General features: G+C 44.2%; 1 protein-coding gene across 6 annotated transcripts in view; it reads right to left on the reverse strand.

The window, feature by feature from the left end:
• Nucleotides 1–23,371, reverse strand: part of RXRB (retinoid X receptor beta) — a 1,081,557-nt gene that overhangs the window by 761,528 nt on the left and 296,658 nt on the right. For all 6 annotated transcript variants that reach the window (XM_044083573.1, XM_044083570.1, XM_044083567.1 and 3 more), the window contains one exon: nucleotides 15,343–15,499. In XM_044083573.1, coding sequence (XP_043939508.1) covers nucleotides 15,343–15,499 — 157 coding nt within the window. The remainder of the gene's footprint in view (nucleotides 1–15,342; nucleotides 15,500–23,371) is intronic.

Below are 23,371 nucleotides of genomic sequence, written 5' to 3' on the forward strand. Positions count from 1 at the left end.
TATGGTGTACCCTAGGCAAGTTAGAAGCCTTTTTACAAATGCCAGATGCTGTAGAAGAGTGTCCTTGTTTTCTGTCTGAATTAGACAATCGCCCAGATAAGGATAAATTTGAATGTTTCTTTGTCTGCAAAATGCATTTACTGGTGCCAGGCACTTTGTGAAGACGCTGGGCGCAGTAGGTAAGCCAAAGGGCAGTGCAGAGAACTGGTAATGCAATTGGCCTGCTTTGAAGCAGGAGGTATCTTCTGCAAGATTCCCTGATTGGGATATGCAGGTAAGCCTTTTAAGTCTAGAGTTACCATCCAGGCATCCTTGCCTAGCATAGGCAGTAACTGTTGTAGAGTCAGCATCTTGAATTTTGGAATGTCCAGGAATGTATTTAGAATGGATAAGTCCAGAATTGGATGCCATGATTGGTGTTTTCTGGGTACCAGGAAAAGTCTTGAATAAAGACCTTGTCCCTTTTCCTTTCCTGGTACTGGTTGAATAGCCCCCATATTCATGAGGGAAATAACTTGTCTCTGGGCCTCTGCCCACTGATTTGGAGGCAGATCTGGCCATCCGTTTGGAATTGGCAACGTGTGAAAATGAACTTTGTATCCCTGGGATATTATATTTAAAACCCACTTGTCCTGGGTAATTAAATGCCAATTTTGTGCATGAAGTGCTAGTTTTCCCCCAAAGAGGCTGCCAAAGGATAAGTGCTTGGAAATGGCAGAGGAAAGTCATTGAGGCTATTTACCGTAGGGAGGTGCCTTGCTACTTCCAGATTTAGAGGTGGAGGCACCCCATTGTTTTGTTCTAAGTCCCTTGTGACCACAACCTGGAGCCTTTGGAGTGTCTGGGTTTGACCTGAGCGGCTCTGGTGAGTACTGGAAAGGACAGATTCTTAGTAGGCCAGTGCCTACTGAACCTGGGTGGCTGCACTTGCAGGAAATCTTTTACAGTTTGCATAGATTTAGCTTTGTCTTCCATCTTTTTCAAAACTTCTTCTGCATTATTACCAAATAGACTGCCCTGTTGTAAAGGAGCATCCAACAATTTTACTTTAACATGATCAGGCAGATTTTGCTCCTTGAGCCAAGCATGCCGTCGTATCACAGATCCAGTTAAAGTGGCCCTGCAAGAGGCATCCAAGGAATCAAAAACACATTGCAAAGTATGCTTTCCAACTTGTTCAGCTGAATGCAATGAATCCTGTAACTCTATTTTCCACACAGTCAGAAATCAACATAATTTTCTGTTCAAGTAAGCCATGACATGTTGCTGATATTTAAGCATATGAAATTGACAGTTTAAAGTCCGGATTGCCAAGGTTGCAGATGTGTAAGCCTTTTTACCACATCTATCCAGCACCCTGGAGTCTCTATCAGAAGGGGTAGGACTTTTAGCAGTAGAAGCCTTAACATACCCTTTGGGCCCTGAGAAATTGTTTCAGGGTCAGCAGTAGGGCTTTTGAAAAGGAATTTGTGAGTCAGGAACCCTGTAATATCTGTCTGGCTTACTAGGAGCCGGAGGCAGGGAATCGGGAGCAATGCTGGATTCTGAGAAAACATCATCAACAATGTGTAGAACAGGATGTATAGCCAAAGGCCTATGCTGAGGAAGAAGAAAATCCCTAAGCCTCTTTTTGGATTCTGAAAAATCCTGACTCTCCCAATGAAAATGTTCCCTTAAGGTATGCAAAGTTTCTCCAAAAGAAAAATCCTCACGAGGAGAAGCAGATGGGATGGATTCCTCTGCATCAGAGTCCTCATAAGGTGGAAAAGATAATTCCTGATCAGAAGAAATGGAAACCTGATCTGAAGATTCATAATCAGTGCCTTGCCTAGGCCTCTTAGCAGGAGGGGGTTGGGAACCCCTGATCAAGGTAATTAAATCCTCAGCCATTTTGATCATTTTTTTTTTATGCATAGGGGCCTGTGCACGTGGCCCAAGCGCCATTTTTTTAGACATAGAAGTTGATTTTGGCCTTGGTTTTGAAGATGGCATCAGTTTAATGTGTCTCGTGGCATACTGGACTCCAAATGGGTCCCAGTAGAGGCCTGCGAATCAAAAGTAGCGGGTAGCAGGGGCTGCGAAAGCACCTCACTGAGTACCAGCGAACCGACGACTGTCTTAGGAGAACCTTCATCGGTTTTGGACCTCGACGGTCTGTCTCTTTTTCGTTGCGTTTTTTGTGAATTCCAGTAGTCGAATAGCTAACCAACATTTCTGGATAGTTAAATCTTGAGTCAAAATATTTAGATGCAAAAATATACCGACACTTAATAGTTCGTTGGTTAAATTTAGCACAAAACCGACAGCAAGGCACGTTGTGGTCAGGGCCTAGGCAAGGAATACAGTACAAATGAAAATCCTTATGAGGTAATTTGCTTCCCACAAGTAATACAATTATTAACTTTTACTGACATCGGTAAGGAGCAAGAAAAAGTTTCCCCAACAGGGTACTTAGCATTAGGTTGAAGACTTCGGTTCTGAAACTCAAAAACGAAAATTTCAGGCATCGGCCAACCGGCACTTGCGAACTGCTTCTGCTTCGGGCACTGCACGGCAAAAAAGACTGATGAAAATGGCGTCGGCTGCATGTTTTATACCCCTGACGTCATGGAAGAAGGGACAGCAACCGACGCAGGACCCAAGACTTTGTTAATCAGGCTGACTGAGGGCAACCTGTCAGCAGATTACCCAAATGTAATGACTGCAACAGTGAAACACGAAGAACATCAGTCTATTGAGAGTCTTGGAAATGACATTGGAACTTGTGAAACCACATCTTCTTACCACCTCTGTGATTCAAAGACAAGAAACTCTGAAGGAAGAAAAATGGAACTCAATGAAAGACAAGGTCTTTCCATCTTACTCACTCCTGGAGAGCATTTCCTTCACTCTGGGGCTGAATAAGCATGATCCATCAAACTAAGCATTGATGAATGAAGACTTTTAGGGCTCCGCAAATTCACACAGGTGCAACCAGACATGTCTCCTAATGGCTATGCCGGACCCCACTGCCCTTGAGGTACCCTCAGCAGTGTCAGACAACAGTGTCATGGACGTGCTGGAAATGGATTGAAGGGTGTCCAGTTGTGATGAAGCTTTCTTCTGGTCCTCCACAGACAAGGACCCAGAATGATTTGGACAGCTCCTTGATCAAATCTCTTTGTAGCCTGGTAAAGAGGTGCCAGATAGTACACAGACTGCAGAGTAAAGGCTGCTGAGGCATAAACATGCTTGCTAAATCTTTCTAAGGCCCTAGACTCCCTGTTTGTGGGATGGACAAGTCAGCTCTGCTCCATGAGCTTTTTTTTAGTGGCTGCTGCCACGACCATGGCACCTACAGGGACATTCTTGCTCCAGTGGCCTCTTTCCTTCAGGGAGAGCTAAGAACTTATCTAGATGCCTAGGGATACATTCTACAGTATCTGGCTCCTTCCATGTACTGCGTGAGACTAGGTCTATCAACTCATCAGCCAGTGGAACCACCCAAGATGTAAGCTGGACCAAACCTGAAAGCCTCCAGAAACATTGACTCCTACAGGGAAGGGGGTTCAGAAGACCATCCACCTTTTTGCTTGAGGAGTTCCACAATCTCTCCAAAGGAGACATCACCAGGTGGAGATTTGGGGGACCCCTCCCCTTCATGGAAGTCAGTATCCTTGGTGAAAGATTTCTGGGGGAATCTAAGTGTCTCCTTTTGCACGTTCTCTTCCTAAGGACCTCAACAGTAGGATGGTCTGGCAAGGTACCGGAAGTAATACGAGTCCTGAGGAAAGACTGACTGAAGGCTTGATCGGATTGGCTGTCCCGGTGGTACAGACCCAAAAGGCTCAGAGCTTAAATTCAATGGTGGAAGACAAACGGGATTTGAGTGGGGGTTGAGGATGTCCTCTCCCTCTCTTGTACACAGAAAGCCCTCATACCACCTCAAACACAGAAGTTCCAGTGGAAACAGCCGGCTGCAACATAGTCAAAGGAACCTGCATTGTTATGCCCTGAATCCCCGCAGACACCTGCCTCAAGGAGAGAGTTAGACCTAAACTGTCTAGTACCAAGGCTCCAAGGGCAAGGATGACTCCAACAGCTTCAGAGTTGACCTTAACCCCCATGAGCCAGCACTTTGGCTCCAAGGGTTATCCTGTTGTGAAAGGTTCGAAACCAGGTGACTCAGGAACGAGATCAGAGTGGAAGAGCGACCTCTGTTTGCATCTGATGAGGACACTCTCAAAGATCTTGGATCCGAGGACTCCAAAACCATAGGTCGAATTGTGAAGGAGACATCACTTGAGGTTGGGTGGAGGGCAGACTCAAGAGTCAAACAGGAGACTGAGCCAGGATCACCCCCATCTGTATCTGAGCTCTGAGGAACTTATTCTATCCACCTCTGCTTATCTAGGAAAGGAAAATGGAGCAGAGGAGATATCGGCTCTAGAATGAAGTGTGGAGACTGGGTCCGAGGCAACTTAGCCTTGGAACAGCTAGGATCCAAGAAAGTCAAATCTGACTGTTTGGATATTTTTGTTGAAAGCTCAATTGTCAGAGGTGACCTGGGAGAACTGTCAGGGGACCGCTTCCTGGAGTCTTTCTCCATAGCAGTAGAGTAAGGCTTCCCTTTATCTGACTTCTTAATAGGGGGTTTCAGCCCCAGCAGACAATGAAGAAAAAGAAAGCAACAGACCCTCAAAACTAATTTATTTCTTCTATCACTCACTGCACTAGAATTAAACCCTGCACAAATAGTGCAGTGGGTGTCCAAATGGGCAGTGCTCATGCAGTAAATGCACCCCCCCATGGGCATCAGAACTGGGGATTTTATGCCTACAAGAAGTGCATTTTTTGAAGCCCATAGACTTGTCAGACAACTTGCTGACCTAGAAAAATGTCTGCAAGTCTGTTTTTTTTTTTTTCTTTTTTAATTAAAATACAAAGATTAAGGTACCAACAACGGTACTGAGAAAAATACCCTGTATGGAGTAAGAAAAAGGAATCAGGAGACGGAGTACCAATAATGGTACTTAAAGGACTATCCGTAAATGGCTAGGAAGGTCTAAATAAAAATGGTCAGGCTAATGGACAGAAACCTGAAAACTGTAAGAGAAGGTTAACGGAGAAGGGTGATAAAGATCAGTAGAAAAAAATTTAAAAACTTACAATACATAAAAATAAATCAATAAATAAAAAATAGTTTGCACCCTGAAGCCTGAAAGCAGAAGATGTGCATCTGAAGAATATGAGGTATGCTAAGACAATACAGCATTATGGGTAAAGGGAGGAGCTCAAGAGTTCGATCTGTGAATCTGTTAAAAGCAGCAAAGCCGTAAAAGAGGTCAGATACAAGACTCATCAGTTGAGGAATGAATGAAAATTACATCAGATCTTAGGCTATGGTGCAGACTGACTACCCTTTATACCTAGATGTCTTGACATTGGTTGGGGCATGCTATGGCTTAAGGAGTAAGAATAAATTCTCTGGTAATCTTGCCGGCCAAGGGCTTCCATGGCAGGAAATCCCATCCGTTATTACTCAGACACAAAGAACATCCAATCTTTCTTGTAATGCTCACACAAGAATAACCGCAAATCATCTCATTTACCACAAAGTGCTGTGCTGCTAGATGCCGGTCCCAAGTCCGTTGGATACCAAATTGTCCCAGGTGCACTCCCCAGGCCAGGTCTGAGTTGTTTCTGGTTAAGGTCTGAACAGTCTCAGAGTTGGGAAGTGGCTCCTGGGTTGGCTTCAACACTTTCCTCTCACCACAGAATTTATTATTATTATTTTCAGGAAATATAGGAGAGAGATTGCTGTTTCTACAGAGTGCTGATGTTGTAACCAGCAATTCAAAAACCACTGTTTTTTCTACGTGCAATTCTGCCAATGGATTCATTAGGATGCAAGAATCCATGTATATCAGCACCCTTAAAAATTCTCTTGTACTAATGGCTAGTTTGCTGCATAGACTCATAATACTGAAAGAGGAAAGTACATTTGTGTACCTACCATAAATGTAGATGTTCGAGTGTATTCACTGTTGCAGTCATTAAACTTGAGTTATCCTGCTGGCAGGCTACCCGCAGTCGGCCTGAATTCCAAAGTCCTGGTCCGGCGTCGGTTGTGGTCGCCTCTTCCCTGATGTCAGTGCGCCAGGGGTATATTAGATGCAGCAGACGCCATTTTCTTCAGTTTTTCTTGCCCCAGATGTCAGGTGCCCCCAAAAGGGTAGGCTAAAAACATTACTTATAAAAAGCATACACTAAAATAAACAATACCTTCATCTACAAGCAAATACATCACATAGGTTGTATAGAATAGAGAAGTACAGATAAGTCCCAGCAAAGAAAAGGGGGATGGTGGGTGGGTAACCTGGACTGCAACAGTGAATACACTCAAACATCTACATTTATGGTAGGTACACAACTGTACTATGTTCATCGTATTTCACTGTCGCAGTCATTACACTTGGGTTGAATCCCAAAGCTGAGGTTGGGCGGCTGGGTCTAAACAGAATTAGGAGTGGCTATGAGGCCCTGCAGAACTGCAGTGGCAAAGCCTGCTCTGGATTTAGAGTAGAGGTAAGTGGTAGCGCTTGGTAAAAGTGTGCATTGAACTCCAAGTTGCAGCCTCCAAAATTTCCTTGGTTGGTACTCCTCTGAGAAAGGCTGCTGATGTGGCTGCTGCCCTGGTGGAATGTGGCCTAATGCCCTTAGGCACTGATTTGCCATGCTGTGCATAGCAGAAATGAATGCAGTGTCCTATCCATTTTGAAATAGGCTTCTTTAAGGTAGCATTTCCTTGTGATCCTGCGGCATATGCCATTAAAAGCTGCTCAATCTTTCTGAAAGCTTTAGTTTTGTCCAAGAAGAAGCGTAGCTGCCTGTGTATGTCCAAAGAATGCAGAAGTCTCTCCCCTTTATTCTGGGGATTTGGATAAAATGTTGGCAAATGAATGGTTTGGTTAAGAGCCACACTGGATACTACCTTTGGCATAAATGTTGGGTTTGTCCTTAGAGAAACCCTGTCCGGATGGAAAATGATAAAAGGTTCCACTGCCATTAATGCCTGTAACTCTGAGACTCTTCTTGCTGAAGTTATTGCTAGGAGCAGAGCTGTTTTCTAGGATAAGAATATTATCTCAGCTGTATTAGCTGCCTCAAAAGGAGGCAGTGTGAGCTTTTCCAAGATGAAATTGAGGTCCCATGCAGGTATCGGTGCTCTCCTTGGGGGTCTTATGTTTTTGGCCCCTCTGAGGTACTGCCTTAGCAGTGGATGTGAAAAAAATAGGTGGTTCCGTATTGTAATGAGCTGAAATGGCAGAGGCATGGATCTTAATTGATGAGAAGGATAGGCCTTTGTCCAGCATCTCAGTTAGGTATTGTAAAATCTGAGGAATATTTGGAACAAGCAGTTCAATTCCTTGTGCCTGATTCCAAGCACAGAATCTCTTCCATTTTTCTGCATAGGATTTTCTGGTGCTGGGCCTCCTGGCTTCCAAAATGCCATCCATAACTGCTTTAGAGAGAGGTGTGTTCTGAGTGGTTATATTATTTGCCATGCAGCCATATTTAAGGTTCTGAGTTGGCTGTGCAGGATCTGATTGTTTTGTTGGGTTAGAAGATGAGGAATTTGAGGTAAAGTCCAAGCTGGGCCTTGAGACAAGCTCTTTAGGATTGGGTACCAGTGCTGGCGTGGCCAGTCTGGGGCAATCAGAATCATTTTTGGCTTCTCGTCTGACCTTTAGGAGTACCTTGGGGAGGAGGGGCAGTGGAGGAAAGGCATAAACTGTAAGGGTTTTCCAGCTGAATGATAGGGCATCCACCTTCCATGCTTGCGTGTGATAAGTCCTTGTGCAGAATTTCTGTAGTTGGCAGTTGTGAGGGGAGGCAAATAGATCTATGTCTGGGCATCCCCATTTCCTTGTTATCATGCTGAAGACTTGTGGATCTAGTTTCCACTCGTGAGGGTCCATGATGTTTCTGCTTAGTTCGTCTGCCAGAGTATTAGTCTTTCCTGGCAGTAATCGTGCTTGCAGATGCACTTGATAGGTCAATGCTGTGTGCCCCCTTGCTTGTTTATGTACCACATGACTGTAGTACTGTCCGTCTTTAGCAATAGTTGTCCTGGATGGAGTAGATCCTTGAAGGCTGTCAGGGCATTCTCTACAGCTAGCATCTCTTTTTGATTGATATGAAGATGCATTTAGCTTGCGGGCCACGTGCCCTGAATACATTTTCCCGCCATGTGTGCCCGCCAGTCTTAATCCGATGCATCTGTTGTTAGTGTCTGCCTGGCTGTGGGTAAAGTGAACGGCTGTCCCTTGTTGTGGTGACAGGCCAGTGCCCACCATCGAAACTGTTGTTGCAGGCAGGGAATGAGAGTAATTATCGTTTCCAGGCTGTGGCAATGTTGAGTCCAAACACTTTTTAGATACCACTGTAGCTTCCTCATATCCAGTCCTGCATATGGAATTAGCAGAATGTAAGATGCCATGAAGCCCAAAGCCTGCAGAATTTTTCTTGCAGGTAACTGGGTTTTTGTTGCCATCATTTGGAAGTAATGAATCAGTTGCCTTTGTTTGTCTGGCATGAGATAAGCCATCTGGGCAGTTGTATTTAAGCTTACATCCAGAAATACTCTTGAGAGGGCACTAGTTTTGATTTCGTTTAGTTTACTGTGTACCCTAGGCAAATTAGTAATCTTTTTACAAACGCCAGGTGCTTTAGTAGAATGTCCTTGCTCTCTGCTTGAATAAGGCAGTCGGCCATGTAGGGATAGATTTGAATTCCTCTTTGTCTGCAAAATGCAACTACTGGTGCCAGGCATTTTGTGAAGACCCTGGGCGCAGTAGATAAGCCAAAGGGCAGTGCAGAGAATTGGTAGTGCACTGAGCCAGCTATGAATCTGAGGTATCTTCTGCAAGATTGTCTGATTGGGACATGCAGGTATGCCTCTTTGATGTCCAAAGTTACGAGCCAAGCCTTCTTGCCCAGCATGGGCAGAAGTTGCTGCAGTGTACACATTTTGAATTTTGGAACGTCCAGAAAAGTATTTAGAGTAGACAGGTCCAGTATTGGTCTCCAGGATTTGTCCTTTCTGGGTACCAAGAAAAGTCTTGAGTAAAATCCTTGCCCATGCTCTTGCTGTGGTACTCTTTGAATAGCCCTCATGTCCATGAGAGATGAAATTTGCTTTTGTGCCTCTGCCCATTGATTGTGTGGCAGGTCTGGCATACCTTTTGCCCTTGGAAGGGTGTGAAAGTGGAACCTGTAGCCCTGAGAAACAATATTCAGTACCCATTTGTCCTGGGTGATCTTGTGCCAATTTTGTGAGAAAAGTGCTAGTTTTCCGCCTAAGGGTGCTGCCAAAAGGCACGTGCTTGGCATAAGCAGTGGGAAGTCACTGGGACTGTTTCCTATATGGTTGTGATTTGTCTTCTCCACCTTTGGAGGCTGAAGCACCCCATTGTTTAGGCCTGTATGAGCCTAGGGGCTGAGATCTGCCTCTAGGGCATCTGTATCTGCCTCTTTGTGCCTTGTCTGACACTGGAAAGGACCAATTCTTAGAAGGTCAGTTCCTGCTAAATCTGGGTGGCTGAACCTGTAAGAAATACTTTACTGTCTGCATTGATTTCGCTTTATCCTCCATTTTCTTTAACACCAAACGAAGTATCATGCTGTAATGGAGCATCCAATAATTTTGATTTAACATGATCAGGCAGACTCTGTTCCTTTAACCAAGCATGCCTTTGAATGACAGAGTCTGTAACTGCGGCCCTGCAAGAAGCCTCTAGTGAATCAAAACCATATTGCAAAGTATGCTTTCCCACTTGTTCAGCTGCATTGCAATAAATCCTGCATTTCTTTGTTTTCAGGACATTCAGAGTTTGTCACCATTTCCTGTTTTAGCAGAGACATTAGGTATTGCTAATATTTAAGCATGTGAAACTGGCAGTTTAAAGCCCTTACAGCTAAAGTAGCAGAGATGTAAACTTTTTTCCCCCATCTGTCCAGTGCTCTAGAATACCTATCAGAGGGAACAGGGTTTTTTGCAGTGGAAGCCTTGACCCCTTTGGGACCCTGAGATATAGTTTCTGGGCCAGCAGCAGGGCTTTTATAAAGAAATTTATGTGAATCTGGAACCCTGTAGTACCTATCTGGCTTAACTGGTGCAGGGGGTAAAGAATCAGGAGACAGACTAGACTCAGAAAATACATCTACAATGTCTAGCACAGGAGGAAAAGCAAGAGGTCTGTGTTGAGGCAATAAAAGAAAGTCTCTGAGCCTTTTCTTGGATTCTGAATAATCTTGGCTCTCCCAGTGGAAATGCTCCCTCATTGTGTGCAGAGTTTCCCCAAAAGAATAGTCCTCAGGAGGAGAGGCTGAAGGGATAGATTCTTCAGCATCAGAGTCCTCATAGGGAGGAAGAGAATATCCCTGTTCTGCAGAGGAATCAGATGAAATAGAAACCTGGTCAGAGGAATCATAGTCAGTATCTTGCCTAGGCCTTTTATCAGGAGGGGGATGGGAACCCCTGATCAAAGTAATTAGGTCCTCGGCCATTTTAAGCATCTGTTTCTTAGGCATGGATGACTGTCCAGGAGAATGCTGCACTTGTTTCTGTGTCTTTAAAGGTGTTTTAGACTTTGCCTTGGTTGCTCAAGTGGTCCTGATAGAAAGCTGTGTAGGTCTGAAAACACCCTCAGAAGCCAATGCCTGCTCAGTGGCTCCGGACCCATTTGAGGGAATAGCTTCCGTAGGCCCAATACCTTGAGTTTCCAGAGGCCTAGTTGTCTCCATGTGGAAGTCAGAGGCGGCCTGTGGCTCTGAGGTAGCGGGTGTCAGGGGCTGCGAAAGCGCCTCACTGAGAACCGGCGACTGGCCTAGAAGAGGCTTCGTTGTCGATTTTGGACCTCGGATGCCTGTCCTTTTCTTTTTCCTTGCGTTTTTTATGAACTCCAGTCGTCGGCTGTTCCGACGGCATTATATAGTTAAACCTTCGGCCAAAGTAATGGAAAACAAAATCGAACCGACTTTTAATAGTGCGTTTGTTAAATCTAGCACAAAACCGACAACTAACAACGTCGTGGTCAGGGCCTAGGCAAGGAATACAGTATGAATGAAAATCCTTATGAGGTATTTGCTTCCCACAAGAAATACAATTGTTAACTTTTACTGACATCAGCCTGGAGCAAGAAAAAATTTCCCCAACACAGTACTTAGCTTTATTGAAGACTTCGGATCTGAAATTCAATTTCGAAAATCTTAGGAGTCGGCCGACCGGCACTTGCGAACTGCTTTTGCTTCAGGCACCGCGCGGCAAGAAAGACTGAAGAAAATGGCGTCGGCTCCATCTAATATACCCCTGGCGCACTGACGTCAGGGAAGAGGTGACAGCAACCGACGCCGGACCAGGACCTTGGAATTCAGGCCGACTGCAGGTAGCCTGCCAGCAGGATAACCCAAGTGTAATGACTGCAACAGTGAAACACGAACATCAAAATTTCTGTTTGGCCAAATCTACATCTGACCACATAAAGGCAGTCTTGGTGCTGGGTATGACTTATGTCTTCTGGATATTGATGGGCAATCCTACCTTCTGAAAAGCCATCCATGGTGACTTGCATGGCTTTCAGAAGTTCTGCTGGCCATGCAGCCGGCATCAGGCAACCATCCCAGTATGGGTAAAGAAGGACCCCTCTTGCTCTGCAAAAGGCATTCAATGATTGGTGCCAGACACTTGGTAAATATTCTGGGTGCAGTAGATAAGCCAAATGGCAAGGTATAAAAATTGGTAATGTATTCCCCCTGCCTGGAGGCATAGGGACATGAATATAGGCATTCTTTAAATCCAGAGTCATGATCCAAGCCTCTGGGAAGAAGGGTAAAAAAGTTACTGCATAGCCAACATTTTAAATTTTATTACAAGGAATTTGTTGAGTTTTGAAAGGTCGAGAATGGGTCGTTAGATTTTTATTTTTCTGGAGACTTGAACGAAACATGAGGTGAATCCTTTGCCTGCCTCGGCTGAAGGGACTGGTTGGACAGAGCTCTGAGGTAACAGATCCTGTAAGACGGGTGGAATCAGCCACCTATGTTGTTCTGGAGTAGTGGGAATGCCTAAAATGGGGGGGGGGGGGTCCAAAACTGAAGGGAGTGAAGGGAATAGTCCTTTTTGACAATCTGCAGTACCCATTTGTCTTGAATGGCCTGTCCCAATGTTTGAAGGAGGCAAATCTTCCCCCTAGGAGGGAAAGAATGGATGGACATGGGATGGAGGAGGTTTGCGGGAAGGAGGGGTGGTGCTGATCATAGTTACAGCTGCTCCCTGGGAGGGGCTAGGTATTTACACCTCTCCCTCATGTCTGAAAAGCTGGTCAGTTTGCCATCATCTTTAAAAACTGTGCCACTTCCCCTAGGTGGTTTACTTTTTTCGCACTCGGGCAAAAGGGCCAAGACTTACTGGGGTAGTTCCTGTTGCATCTAGAAGCAAAATTGTTTAACACACTGTTTCCCCTTTTTGCCCAGCCTTTTAAACACCTTCTCAGTCAGGGCTTCAGAGAGCTGCTCCTTGTCCACTAGTGCATCTAGGAGTTCTGCTTCAACATCATAACATGGGCTGAGTCCTCAACCAACATGTCTCCTTGTCATGGACTCCATAGCAGCCACCCTGCATAATGCATCCAATGCATCTCAGCCACATTTTAAGTTGCTGGATACCCAGAGGACTACATCACGCAATTTCTGATGTCCCTCTGGATGCTCTTATCTTGTATCCCTCTCATCTTGTATCCCCCTCTGCCTCAGTTTTTATTTGTTCTGCACTGACTCAAGTTATTTGAGCACAAGGAACTGGCAGTTCAGAGCTCTCATGGCCAGGATGGCTCAGGTGTATGTTTTCTTGATAAACAGGTTAATTAGTCTACACTCCCTTTCATTACACAAGGCATTATTGTATGTCTGTCCAGATGATCCCTTGGAGGACTCTTTAGACACCACACCAGGATTTACTACTGGGTCTTTACAAAGATGCTTGTAGGCCTCAAGAACTCCATAGAAGGGATCGGGCTTCCAGGAGGCAGGAGGAAAGGAAACGGACTGCAAGGATATGTCAGCAAACACCTCATCCAATACTTCTTGGACTGGAGGTATAGCCAGGAGTCTTTGGGTAGGGAGGCTCAGTACTTTTCTACAGTTAGCTTTGGCCTGGGAGAATTCCGCAGACTCCCAATTAAATTATTTCTTCACACAGTGAAGGGTATTCCTAATGACAACTCCTCAGGATGGCAGAGCTGAAGAGTGGGGCCAGATGTACTACATAGGCATGTTCTTCTTCATCCTCTGACTGAGTAATATTTAACTCCCAGACGGGGGAGTGCCACCCCCACACACATACATACATACATGCTTTCCCCTAGTAAGCAGGAACTGCCAAAATAGTCTTGGCAACAGTCCAGTTTGTTCTTCTCGAACACCTACCTTGAGTCTGCATTACAAAACACAATGAAGCTACCTAGCCAGCACACTACACCATAACTTCCTTCCAGCACACTACTGTGAACTACGGTAATCCAACTGAACACTGTAAATAATGCAGTCAAGGAAGACGGTGCAGATTACTTGCCACATGCTAATCTCTGGCAAATATCAGTTTCCTACCAGTCTGATTTAAAAGAAAAGCATCTCCCAAAAGGCAAGCTCATATGCTGTGATGCAATGTAACTCGTATGTCACAAAGATCTCAAATATGTTGACAGGAGCAACACAGAGAGGAATATGCAAGTGACTAGTGTCTGGGCATCTAACGCTAGCATTACCTTAACAATCATGCAGCAGTAATTAGAAGCAAATGCCATTTTGGCATGTAAGATTTTCAAAGGAGATTCATGTTCCTGAAGTTCATTACCTCCTTAAAACTTTTGTACACCACTGAAATAGTTTACTTTGCTTGTGCTCAAGGAAAATGGAAAGCTAAAAAAGCAACATCAACACATCTTTACTCCTCTTAAAGTAATGCAAAGTTCGGTGACACAGAAGCACACTGTGAAATCCAGACATTTGCAGCTCTTCATTTTTCTTAAGGGAAGGAAGCCTCTTTTTTTTTTTTTTTTTTTTAAAGAGAAGTCAATTTAAAGAGTTAAGATGTGCAGCCTTTTTAAACTTCCTTTATCTTTCATCTCTTTCTAACCCTTTTTACCTTACATTTACTGAATAAGACAATTAAAAATCAACAAAACACAGCAAAAATACAGGTTAATATCACAACATCGAATGATGAATACATCAAATGTGAAAACATCGAACAGGTTTCATCGAAGACGGAAAACATCGAAACGATGTCAATAGCAGTGTCCAACAGCGACATGCAAGATTAAGGGTGTAGGCAGGGGGGCAAGCCCCCCTGCATGCCCCACACCCCCCGCTACTTATATATACCAACTCCGAGATTGCGCTACAGTGTAGGAAACAGAAATCTTCCATTTCCGCTCTGTAGTGCACTGAACTGTAATCTCCGAAGTGGTATGTTTAAGTGGCAGGGGGTCTTGCCCCCCCCCCCCCGGAGCAATTTGTTTGTCATCCACACTCCACATACTCCCCCCCCCCCCCATTATGATGTTGTCATGTTCGATGAAGTCAGTTCGATGTTTTCTCATTCGAGATATTCATCATTCGATGTTGTGATATAAACCCCAAAAAGACTTGCTCTAGTCTAACAAATCTGTAATAAAATATCAGACGTGCACAAATAACACATAAAACAGCCAGAGCATAGCAGTGCTTTTATTCCTCTTAGTGACCTTTTCATATGAAGGGAAGTCTTGTGTGAAATAAGACTGTAGAATAAAAAAAAAAAAAAAAAAAGTCAGATGCTGTAAAATGGCCCTCAAATTATGTTGTTGGCTCAACTTTTTCTTGACTTATTAGGATGATGGACAGCAACTAACTCAGATCACCACCTCTCTTCACCTATTCCAGCCATCATTTCCATCTGTAATAACCTTACTGCAATCAAAGTATTAATTATTCAATCCAGACAGGTTTCATACAGACTTCCTTTTTTTTTTTTTTTTTTCTGTTTAAGAAAGCAAGCTGTACTCAGAATTACTGCCAGAAGTTATTTTCGTAACTCTACATCACATATCCTTCTGACATTACTCTGCAAGGTGTACCTGAAAAGCACCCTCCATTTTTGCTCTACCCAGAATGAGAAAAATCACAATAACCATCTCCAACAGAGATATATACTCACAGTTCAGTATGAGAATGTATTAATATCAATCACTTGGTAAACTTATGTTTTGCAAGATCAGAATGATGTCACTACTACAACCAAACAAGGAAGAGTTTAGTTACCTGAAGACCTGTCTCCACAGATGGCACAGAGACGCTTTCCAGACAACATGGCTCCAGGAGATGGGTGAGACGATAAACTCCTCATTCCTAATGGTGGCTTCACATCATCAGAGCTACTAACAGCATGCATGCCTGTCAAGTTTACTGTCGAGTTAATCTGGAAAAAAAAAAAAAACAATGGTTGAACCAGGTCAAATGTGAAATTTTCCAGCCTTTTTTTTTTTTTTTTTTTTTTTTTTTTTACAGTTTAGTTGCAACAAGCTCACCAGAACAGTAATACTAACAGCAACAACAAAAGCACAGCTATTAATTTGTAACTTCTTTTCTGAGGTAGGAGGATCATAGAAACCTGTCTATCTCTCAAGATGGACCTGAAACTGGCTTCCGTCCAGCTATCACACAAGACAGAAAAGTTCTGTAAAATCTTACTATAACCATAGATCTCCTACTCCTCCATGCTGCAGTATTCCACACATGTTTACTCCTCTTGCTTCTCGCATGTCCGGCCAGTATGCAAAATTTTTCAGTCCCTAACTGGTGCATGCAGGTCTGACGTGACTCAAGGAACATTGCCCATAAAAGTGATGTCTGCACGCACCAGCCTTCAGAACTGAGAAGCCCCAGTCGGAACCAGTCCTAGAAGGGCAATGCCAGTCCTATGCCACCCAGAACAGGAAATGCAACCTAACAGGAGGGGAAGGAAGGAGGGTGAGAAGGAATACTGCAACATGGAAGAGAAGGACATCTATGGTTATGGTAAGATTTTACACAACTTTTATATGTCCTTCTATTCCCATGTTGCAGTATTCCACACAAGTGTGAGTGCCAAAGCCCACTGTGCATGGGGAGGTGGTCTAGCTAGTGTAATTAGGAATCCGTGAAGGATAGCCCTGGCAAACCCTGCCCTGGCTCTAGAAACGTGGTCTAGTTTGTAATGCTTGGTAAAGGTATCTACTGATGACCAAATACCTGCTTCGAGAATGGTAGAGGTATCCAGACCCTTGAAGAAGGCTCCTGAGGAAGCCATAGCACTGGTGTTGTGTGCTTTAACAGTACCTTGAAGAGATTTTCCATGGTACTGGTAGCAGTAGGTGATGGCCTTGGAAATACAGACAGAGATGGTCTGTTTGGTCACGACCTTCCCCAGGGCCCTGGGATGAAAGGAGACAAAATGTTGGTCAGCCTGTCAGATGGACTTGGTTTTATGCAGATAATACCAGAGTTGCCTGTAAACATCCAGGGAGTGAAGTATTCTCTCACTGTCCCCCTGTGGGTTAGGGAAGAAGGTAGGTAGGTGGATGGCCTGATTGAGGGACAGGTCATTCACCACCTTGGGCAGGAAGGAAGGGTTAGTTCTAACAGTAACCCTGTCATTGTGGAAAACTAGGAAAGGAGGAATAGCCATGAGGCCTTGTAGCTCTGACACTCTTCTGGCTGAGGTCAAAGCTACTAGTAATACAGTTTTTCAAGTACAATGTTTTAGGGAGTCTTTGTCTGCTGGCTCAAATGGAGGAAGCGTAAGCTTTTCCAAAACATAGTTAGGATCCCATGGTGGGGGAGACGGTTTCCTAGGGGGTCTAAGGTAAAGTACCCCTTTGAGAAAAAGCTTAGCTGGAAGTCTGGATGCCAGAGGTGGATCCAGAGAGAGGCATGCTGAAACTGTAGACAAGTGAGCTTTAATGGAAGAAAAAGCCAAGCCTGTCTGCAGTAGCTCACACAGGTAAGACAGATCTAAAGGAGTCACGCTTGCAAGCGGGTCCAACTGTCTTATGACACCATATAGAAAACCTTTTCCACTTTGAAAGGTAGGATTTTCTTGAATTTGGTTTCCTGGCCTCCTGCAGGACACTGAGCACGTCCTCGTAAAGGTGTCTGAAGGGGATCAGAATCCTATCAACCACAGGGTGAGGTGCAGTACCCGCCACTGTGGGTATATCTGGGATCCCTTGTGCTATGTGAGAAGGTCCACTCTGGGGGGGGTAATTGTAGAAATAGGGGTAACCAGTGCTGTCTTGGCCAGTAAGGCGTCACCAACAAGATTTCTGGTCTGTTCTGCTGGATTTTCAGCAGGACCTTCTGAATGAGTGAGAAGGGAATGTATATAGATATTTCCCCCTTCGGGAGATCGAGAAGGCATCTGTTTCCAGTGCCTGCGGGTCTCATATCCTGATGCAAAAGCCAGGAAGATGCCTGTTGAAGGAGGAGGCAAACAGGTCTATTTGAGGTGGAACAGATCCAGGAAGACATCCCTGTGAAGCATCCATTTGTGGTTGTTTGTGATGCTTCTGCTCAGATAGTCTGCCTGGGAGATGTGGAGAGAGAGGATGGCGACCACCTACAGGGTCGCTCCCTGTGAAGTGGCTAGTACCCATACTAGAAGGACTAGTCTGCAAAGTAAGTACGACTTGGTCCCTTCCTGTTTATTGAGATATCACAGAACTGTGGTGTTGTCTGTGAAAATCTTCAATGGACCTTGCTGGAGGTAAGGTAGGAAGTCCCGAAGAGCCAGAAGACTTGCCCTCATCTCTCGAACGTTGATGTGTTCTATTTGTGAGGCTTTGGTCACAGGCCCTGCACCCTGTGATGGCCCAGAGTTGCTCCCCAGCTCAAGTCCGAGGCATTTGGTGTGCATGACCTGGGTGGGTAGAGGTGTTTGGACAGGGAGACCTGGATTGTGGGACACTTGTGCCAGCCACTGCTGCATTTCCTTTTTGAAACATGGGAGAAGGGGAACCATTGTACTCGAGAAGATGGGAGTGTTGGGTCCAGACTGACTGAAGATAACACTAACTATCTCATATGCTCTCTTGCTAAGGGTAACATGGGGAGAGTGGCTGCCATGTAGCCCAGGAGTCTGAGTTACTGCCTTGCTGTCAATTCTGTAGACTGAAGGACCAGAAGCAGATGTTCTGTCAGGGTTTGCATCCTGGGGGGGGGCTTTCACAAGGTCTGTGCAAATTCTGCACCCCAGAAAGACAATGTCTTGTGTAAGTTTCAGGTGGGATTTTGGGAAATTTGTGTGGAATCCCAGCGACTGTAGGAGAGACACTACAAGGTGTATGTGTAGCAGGAAGGTCTCCTTGTTGCCTGCCTGGATTAGCAGGTCACCCAGGTATGGGAATACTTGGAATCCCTTTCCTGCAATAAGCAATCACTGGAACCAAGCATTTGGTGAAAATTCTGGCAGCAGTGGAAACCCTCTAAGGGCAAAGCAGAGAACTTAAAGTGAGAAGGGCCCACCAAGAACCTAAAGTATTTCCTGAATGTGGGCTTTATGGGGGTGTGTCGATAAGCATCCTTTATATCTGAAGTGGCCATGAACCCTTGGGGGAAGAGGGAAGGTAAAATCAACATCCTGAAGGTTGGCACCTTTAGGAATAGGTTGAGATGACAGAGGTTTAGAATTGGTCTCCATGGTCCATCTTTCTTTTCTAGGAACCAGGAAAATCCTAGAGTAGAAACCTCTTCCTTTTGCATCTGGGGGCACAGATTCAATGGTGCCCTGGGCAATCAGTGCTTGCAACACAGGCTGCAGGAGGTACAACTGTTGTGTTGGGGGCTTTGGGTTGCCCTTTCACTCTGGGGGGTTAGCCAGGTCATGAAGTAACCATTTTGAAGGACTGACAGGACCCATTTGTCTGATGTGATACGAGTCCACACAGGGAGGCAGTGAGAGAGATGAAGTGACACTGCTAGAGAGGGAGGGAGTGGTGGGGTGGGGTCAGGATTCCAGTTCCTCTACCAGGCCATCGGCCACGGGCTTATGGTCGGATGCTAGTGGCACAGCGGTAATGATAGGCCATGAAGTCCTGGCCTTCTTCTTTAGCAGCTGAACAGGTACGTCGGATGAACCCTCCCATCCCTAGCACAATCTGTTTTAACCTTTGATTTTCTAAGTATAGATTTAGCACATGCAAACAACTATGCAAAGTATTGGGCACAAACGTCTGACAAACTGGACAGGCCTTGTAGTCTTACGACCGTCCCAAACAGAAGAGACACTGATCGTGGGCGTCCTTGTGAGGAATCTGCCGGCCACACATACACTTGCCCTTTTTGGATGACATGAACAGGCAATGAAATAAAGAAAAAAGGAGTGAAAAGTTCCCCAATGGGGTTCCTATCTGATTTTTCAACTCAGACAGCAGCAAGAGTAGGAACAACTGGCAGCTTAAGTTCTGAGGGTTGGTGCATGCAGACGTCACTTTTATGGCCCACGTTCTTTGAGCCACGTCAGACGTCCCACGCACCATTTACAGACTGAAAACTTTTGCATACTGGCCAGATGTACGTGAAGCAAGAGGAGCAAACCAATATGTGGAATACTGCAACATGAAAATAGAAAGACATCAAAGAGTGCTATCAAAAGCTAAAAATATTGTCGGGACCCACTGGTGCAGTATTACTGTATGTATATTAAACTGCGTAAAGAACGATTCAGTCAGACTACTAACACTGTTCAATCACAGCCTCAATAAAGGTTTGTATCAAGTGACTGGAGAACCGTTACTGTCATCCTCTGCATAAGGGAAGCTTTTTCCCAGACCCCAGGCAATTAGAGATCTGTAAGCCTGACCAGCCTTATATGTAAAGCCATGGGAGCACTTCTCACAGAATTGCTCAGTCAGGACATAGAGAACCTCCAAACACCGGATCCATCTCTGTTTGGATTAGTCAAGGACATGTCATGCTTACTCAACCTGGTGAACTTTTTTGAAAAGGTCACCAAAGCAACAGATGAAGTCAAAACAGTACACACCATTTACCTTGACCTGGCTGAAGCTTTTGACACAATTCCTCACTCAGGCATAGTAGAAAATATAAATGAACTGGAAATAAACCCCTACGTTACCTGCTGGATTGCCAAACAGCTCACAGACAGAATGCAGACAATCAAAATAAGGAAAGTTACCTCCACAAAGAGAACAGTCCCCAGTTGAGTGCCCCAGGGTTATGCGCTGGGACCTCAAAAGTTTGGCTTCTACTTTTCTGAAGTAAAAGTCAATACCAAAGGGCTCTGGTTCTTAGCAAACGACTGCAACGTAGATGCAGTTATTAAATCCCAAAACGACTTTGCCATCCTGCAAGAAAGGTTTGTCCCACCTAAATAACTTGTGCCAAAATCATGGACAAGCTACATGCCAAAAAATGCATTACTGTATCCTTTGGGAAGTCACCTAACCCAAGGAACTACCACACTGACAATATACCCCTAAGAGTTGACCCAGTTGTTCAGGATTTGGGAACATATGTGGACAGTAACCTAACCTTTGACCAACATGCGTCTCTTACTGTAAGAAAGTCCTTCAATACTGCACAACCTATAAACAAAGGGATTAGGCCTGGATCTAGAGTGTTATTTCTTACTTTACTCAGTCCTCATTAGGATAGTCATTGAATATAATGCCCCCTTTACATGCATTTGTTCAGACACATGCAACAACTGGAATGCCCACAGAGATACCTTACTAAAAGGATACAAGGCCTAAACAACATGGCCTACATGGACAGGCTCAAGGCCCCGTCACTATAGTCAGTATCCTACAGACTTCTAAGAGGTGACCTGTGTCTGGCATACAAAGCATCCTCTGACCCATTACTGATGGATTTAGTGTAGATCATCAATTCTAATGGCATAAGAAATACTTGGTCTAGAGATCTAAATCTCTTCTGCAACATCAACACAACGGTTTGGAGGGAAAGGTACATCTTTCAGAGAATAACACTACTATGGAATGGGCTCCCCATTCACATAAAATGAAGTTCATCCCTCTCCAAATTCAAGCAAAACTTGGATCTATGGATGAGAAACCAAAACTTAACCCAGGACTACCCACTGTATCACTAATGGACAGAGGCAGCTCCTAAATGCTTTATCCCATGCATGGATCCCCTCCAATAGCCTATGGTATGATCCCAGTAATTCTTATTACGGTATTATATAATTATCGACCATGGGATGGGCAAGGCCAATCTATAACCAAAAGGGACAGGTTATTTCGAGCACAAAAACTGGCTAGGCTTAAAATGGCCCACAAGGGCAGATTGCCTACTGCCCATGAATCATAAATCTTGTAATACACACATTTTATGATACACTGGAATGACGCAGATGTCAGATCTTGATTCAGCAAAAACTGCAACTGCTAACAAAATGAAACACTGCAGAAAGCTAAGAGACTTGACAATAAATAGATACTGCAGACTTCTTTAGTTTGGGAAAGTTCTGCTGAGTATTAAGGTGATCTAGTCCTTTTCTTTTAAGAATGGAGGTGATGAGAAGCCAGAAGATCAGCAGATTCAGACTGATTCATTTCACTGGATTGTGGAAATAAGCTATTAGTCTATGAATATGGTCTGTCAGTTTAAATACATTTATGTTGTACTTTGTGCAAGTTAACAGATACAGGCTTACCTGATTTTTTCAAAGTGCAGTGCTTAACTATACTTATTTAAAGTAAAAAGAAGTTATGTACTCAACATAATGCTCCATCTGTGTTGTCCATTTTCATTTTTCCTCAACGTATGGGTTCAGGTCAGACTCTGCCACCTTCTATAGATTCTAGGATCTGCCTCTTGAGCTCCTCCCTTACCCATAATGCCCCTGACCACTGCAGCACATCAGATACTATGTGTAATAGCAGCAAACCCTATCATCAGAAAATGCAATAACATTCCATTGACAGAAAAAGTGACAGTTGAAGAATAAGGAGCTCAAACAGGAACTATGGTTCCCACAAACAAATCCATTAGGTCTCTCCCAAAGACATGGACATGAGGAAAGAGGGAGGGAGGGAAGCTGAGGAAGAATGAAAATAGAGAACACAGATGGAACAATATGGTGAATACATAACTTCTTTATCTGATGTTTTCATTTTCATTCGCTCCTCAATGTATGGGACAGAGTCCCCATCTATGGTAACCTTGGGTGGCCCTCATGGAAGGATGTACTGGAAAACCATGGAACAAAAGACAGCTCTGTTTCTGGAGATTATGTCTAATTTGTAATCAGCAACAAAAGTACGAGTATTTGACTATGTAGCAGCTGCACAAATATCATCAATGGAAGCCCTCGCCCAAAAAAGCAGCAGAGGTATTCATTGACCTAATGAAATGGGCCTTTGGATGCACTGATAAAGCCTTTCATGTAATAAACATAGGAAATACAACTGTTATCCATTTAGCCAAAGTAACTTTTGCAGTTGGTTTTCCCATTCTGTTTTTAGCAAAAGAAACCAATAATTGACCAGTTTTTCTAAATTCTTTGGTTCTGTGAAAATAAAACCGAAACTGCCTATGTACATCCAACAGATGATGGGTGTACTCTCCTTTTTCAAACTTGGGGAAAAACACTGGCAAATTAATGACTTGATTGAGGTTGCTCTCGGACGCAGTTTTTGATAAAAATGAAGCAATTTTGCGTAAAGTAACTCTGCCTTTGTGGAAAAGCAAATACAGTGGTTTGGAAGATAGAACTTGGAGTCAGACAATCATCTGGCAGAAATTATAGCCACCAGAAAGACAGGTCTTCCAGGAAAGAAACTTGAGATCTGCTTTAGTGTACACTCTCTTTTTGAACCATCAGCTAAAGACTGCAAAACCAAAGTGAGGTCCCAAGGTGGAGTAAGGCCCCTTTACAGGAGGTCTGAGGAAAAAAAGGTACCCTTTAGGAAGGCCTTACATAATTTGGATGATAAAGAAGCACTCTCTCCAATGTGATAGTTGGAGACGGCAGCTAACTGAACTTTAATAGTGGAAAAACGTGTCCCCTCTTGAAAAATAAGAGGCAAGGAAATCAAGAATAGTAGGAAGTGAGGTGGTAAAAGGATCCAACCTTCTCTGAGCCAAAAAGGAAAACCTTTTCCATTTACTTTTGTAAACCTTTCTAGTTGAAGGTTTATGACAACAGATTAGTATTTTTTGAACTGGGAAAGAAAGCCTGGAATGTCTAGCCATCACAGGATTTGGAGAAACCATGTGGACAACCTGAGACCTGTACTGTTCAGGTGACTCTGCCCTGACGGGCGAG

Source organism: Protopterus annectens, chromosome 9.part0 (assembly GCF_019279795.1).
Source record: "Protopterus annectens isolate FY-2018-M chromosome 9.part0, PAN1.0, whole genome shotgun sequence".
Taxonomy (NCBI): domain Eukaryota; kingdom Metazoa; phylum Chordata; order Ceratodontiformes; family Protopteridae; genus Protopterus; species Protopterus annectens.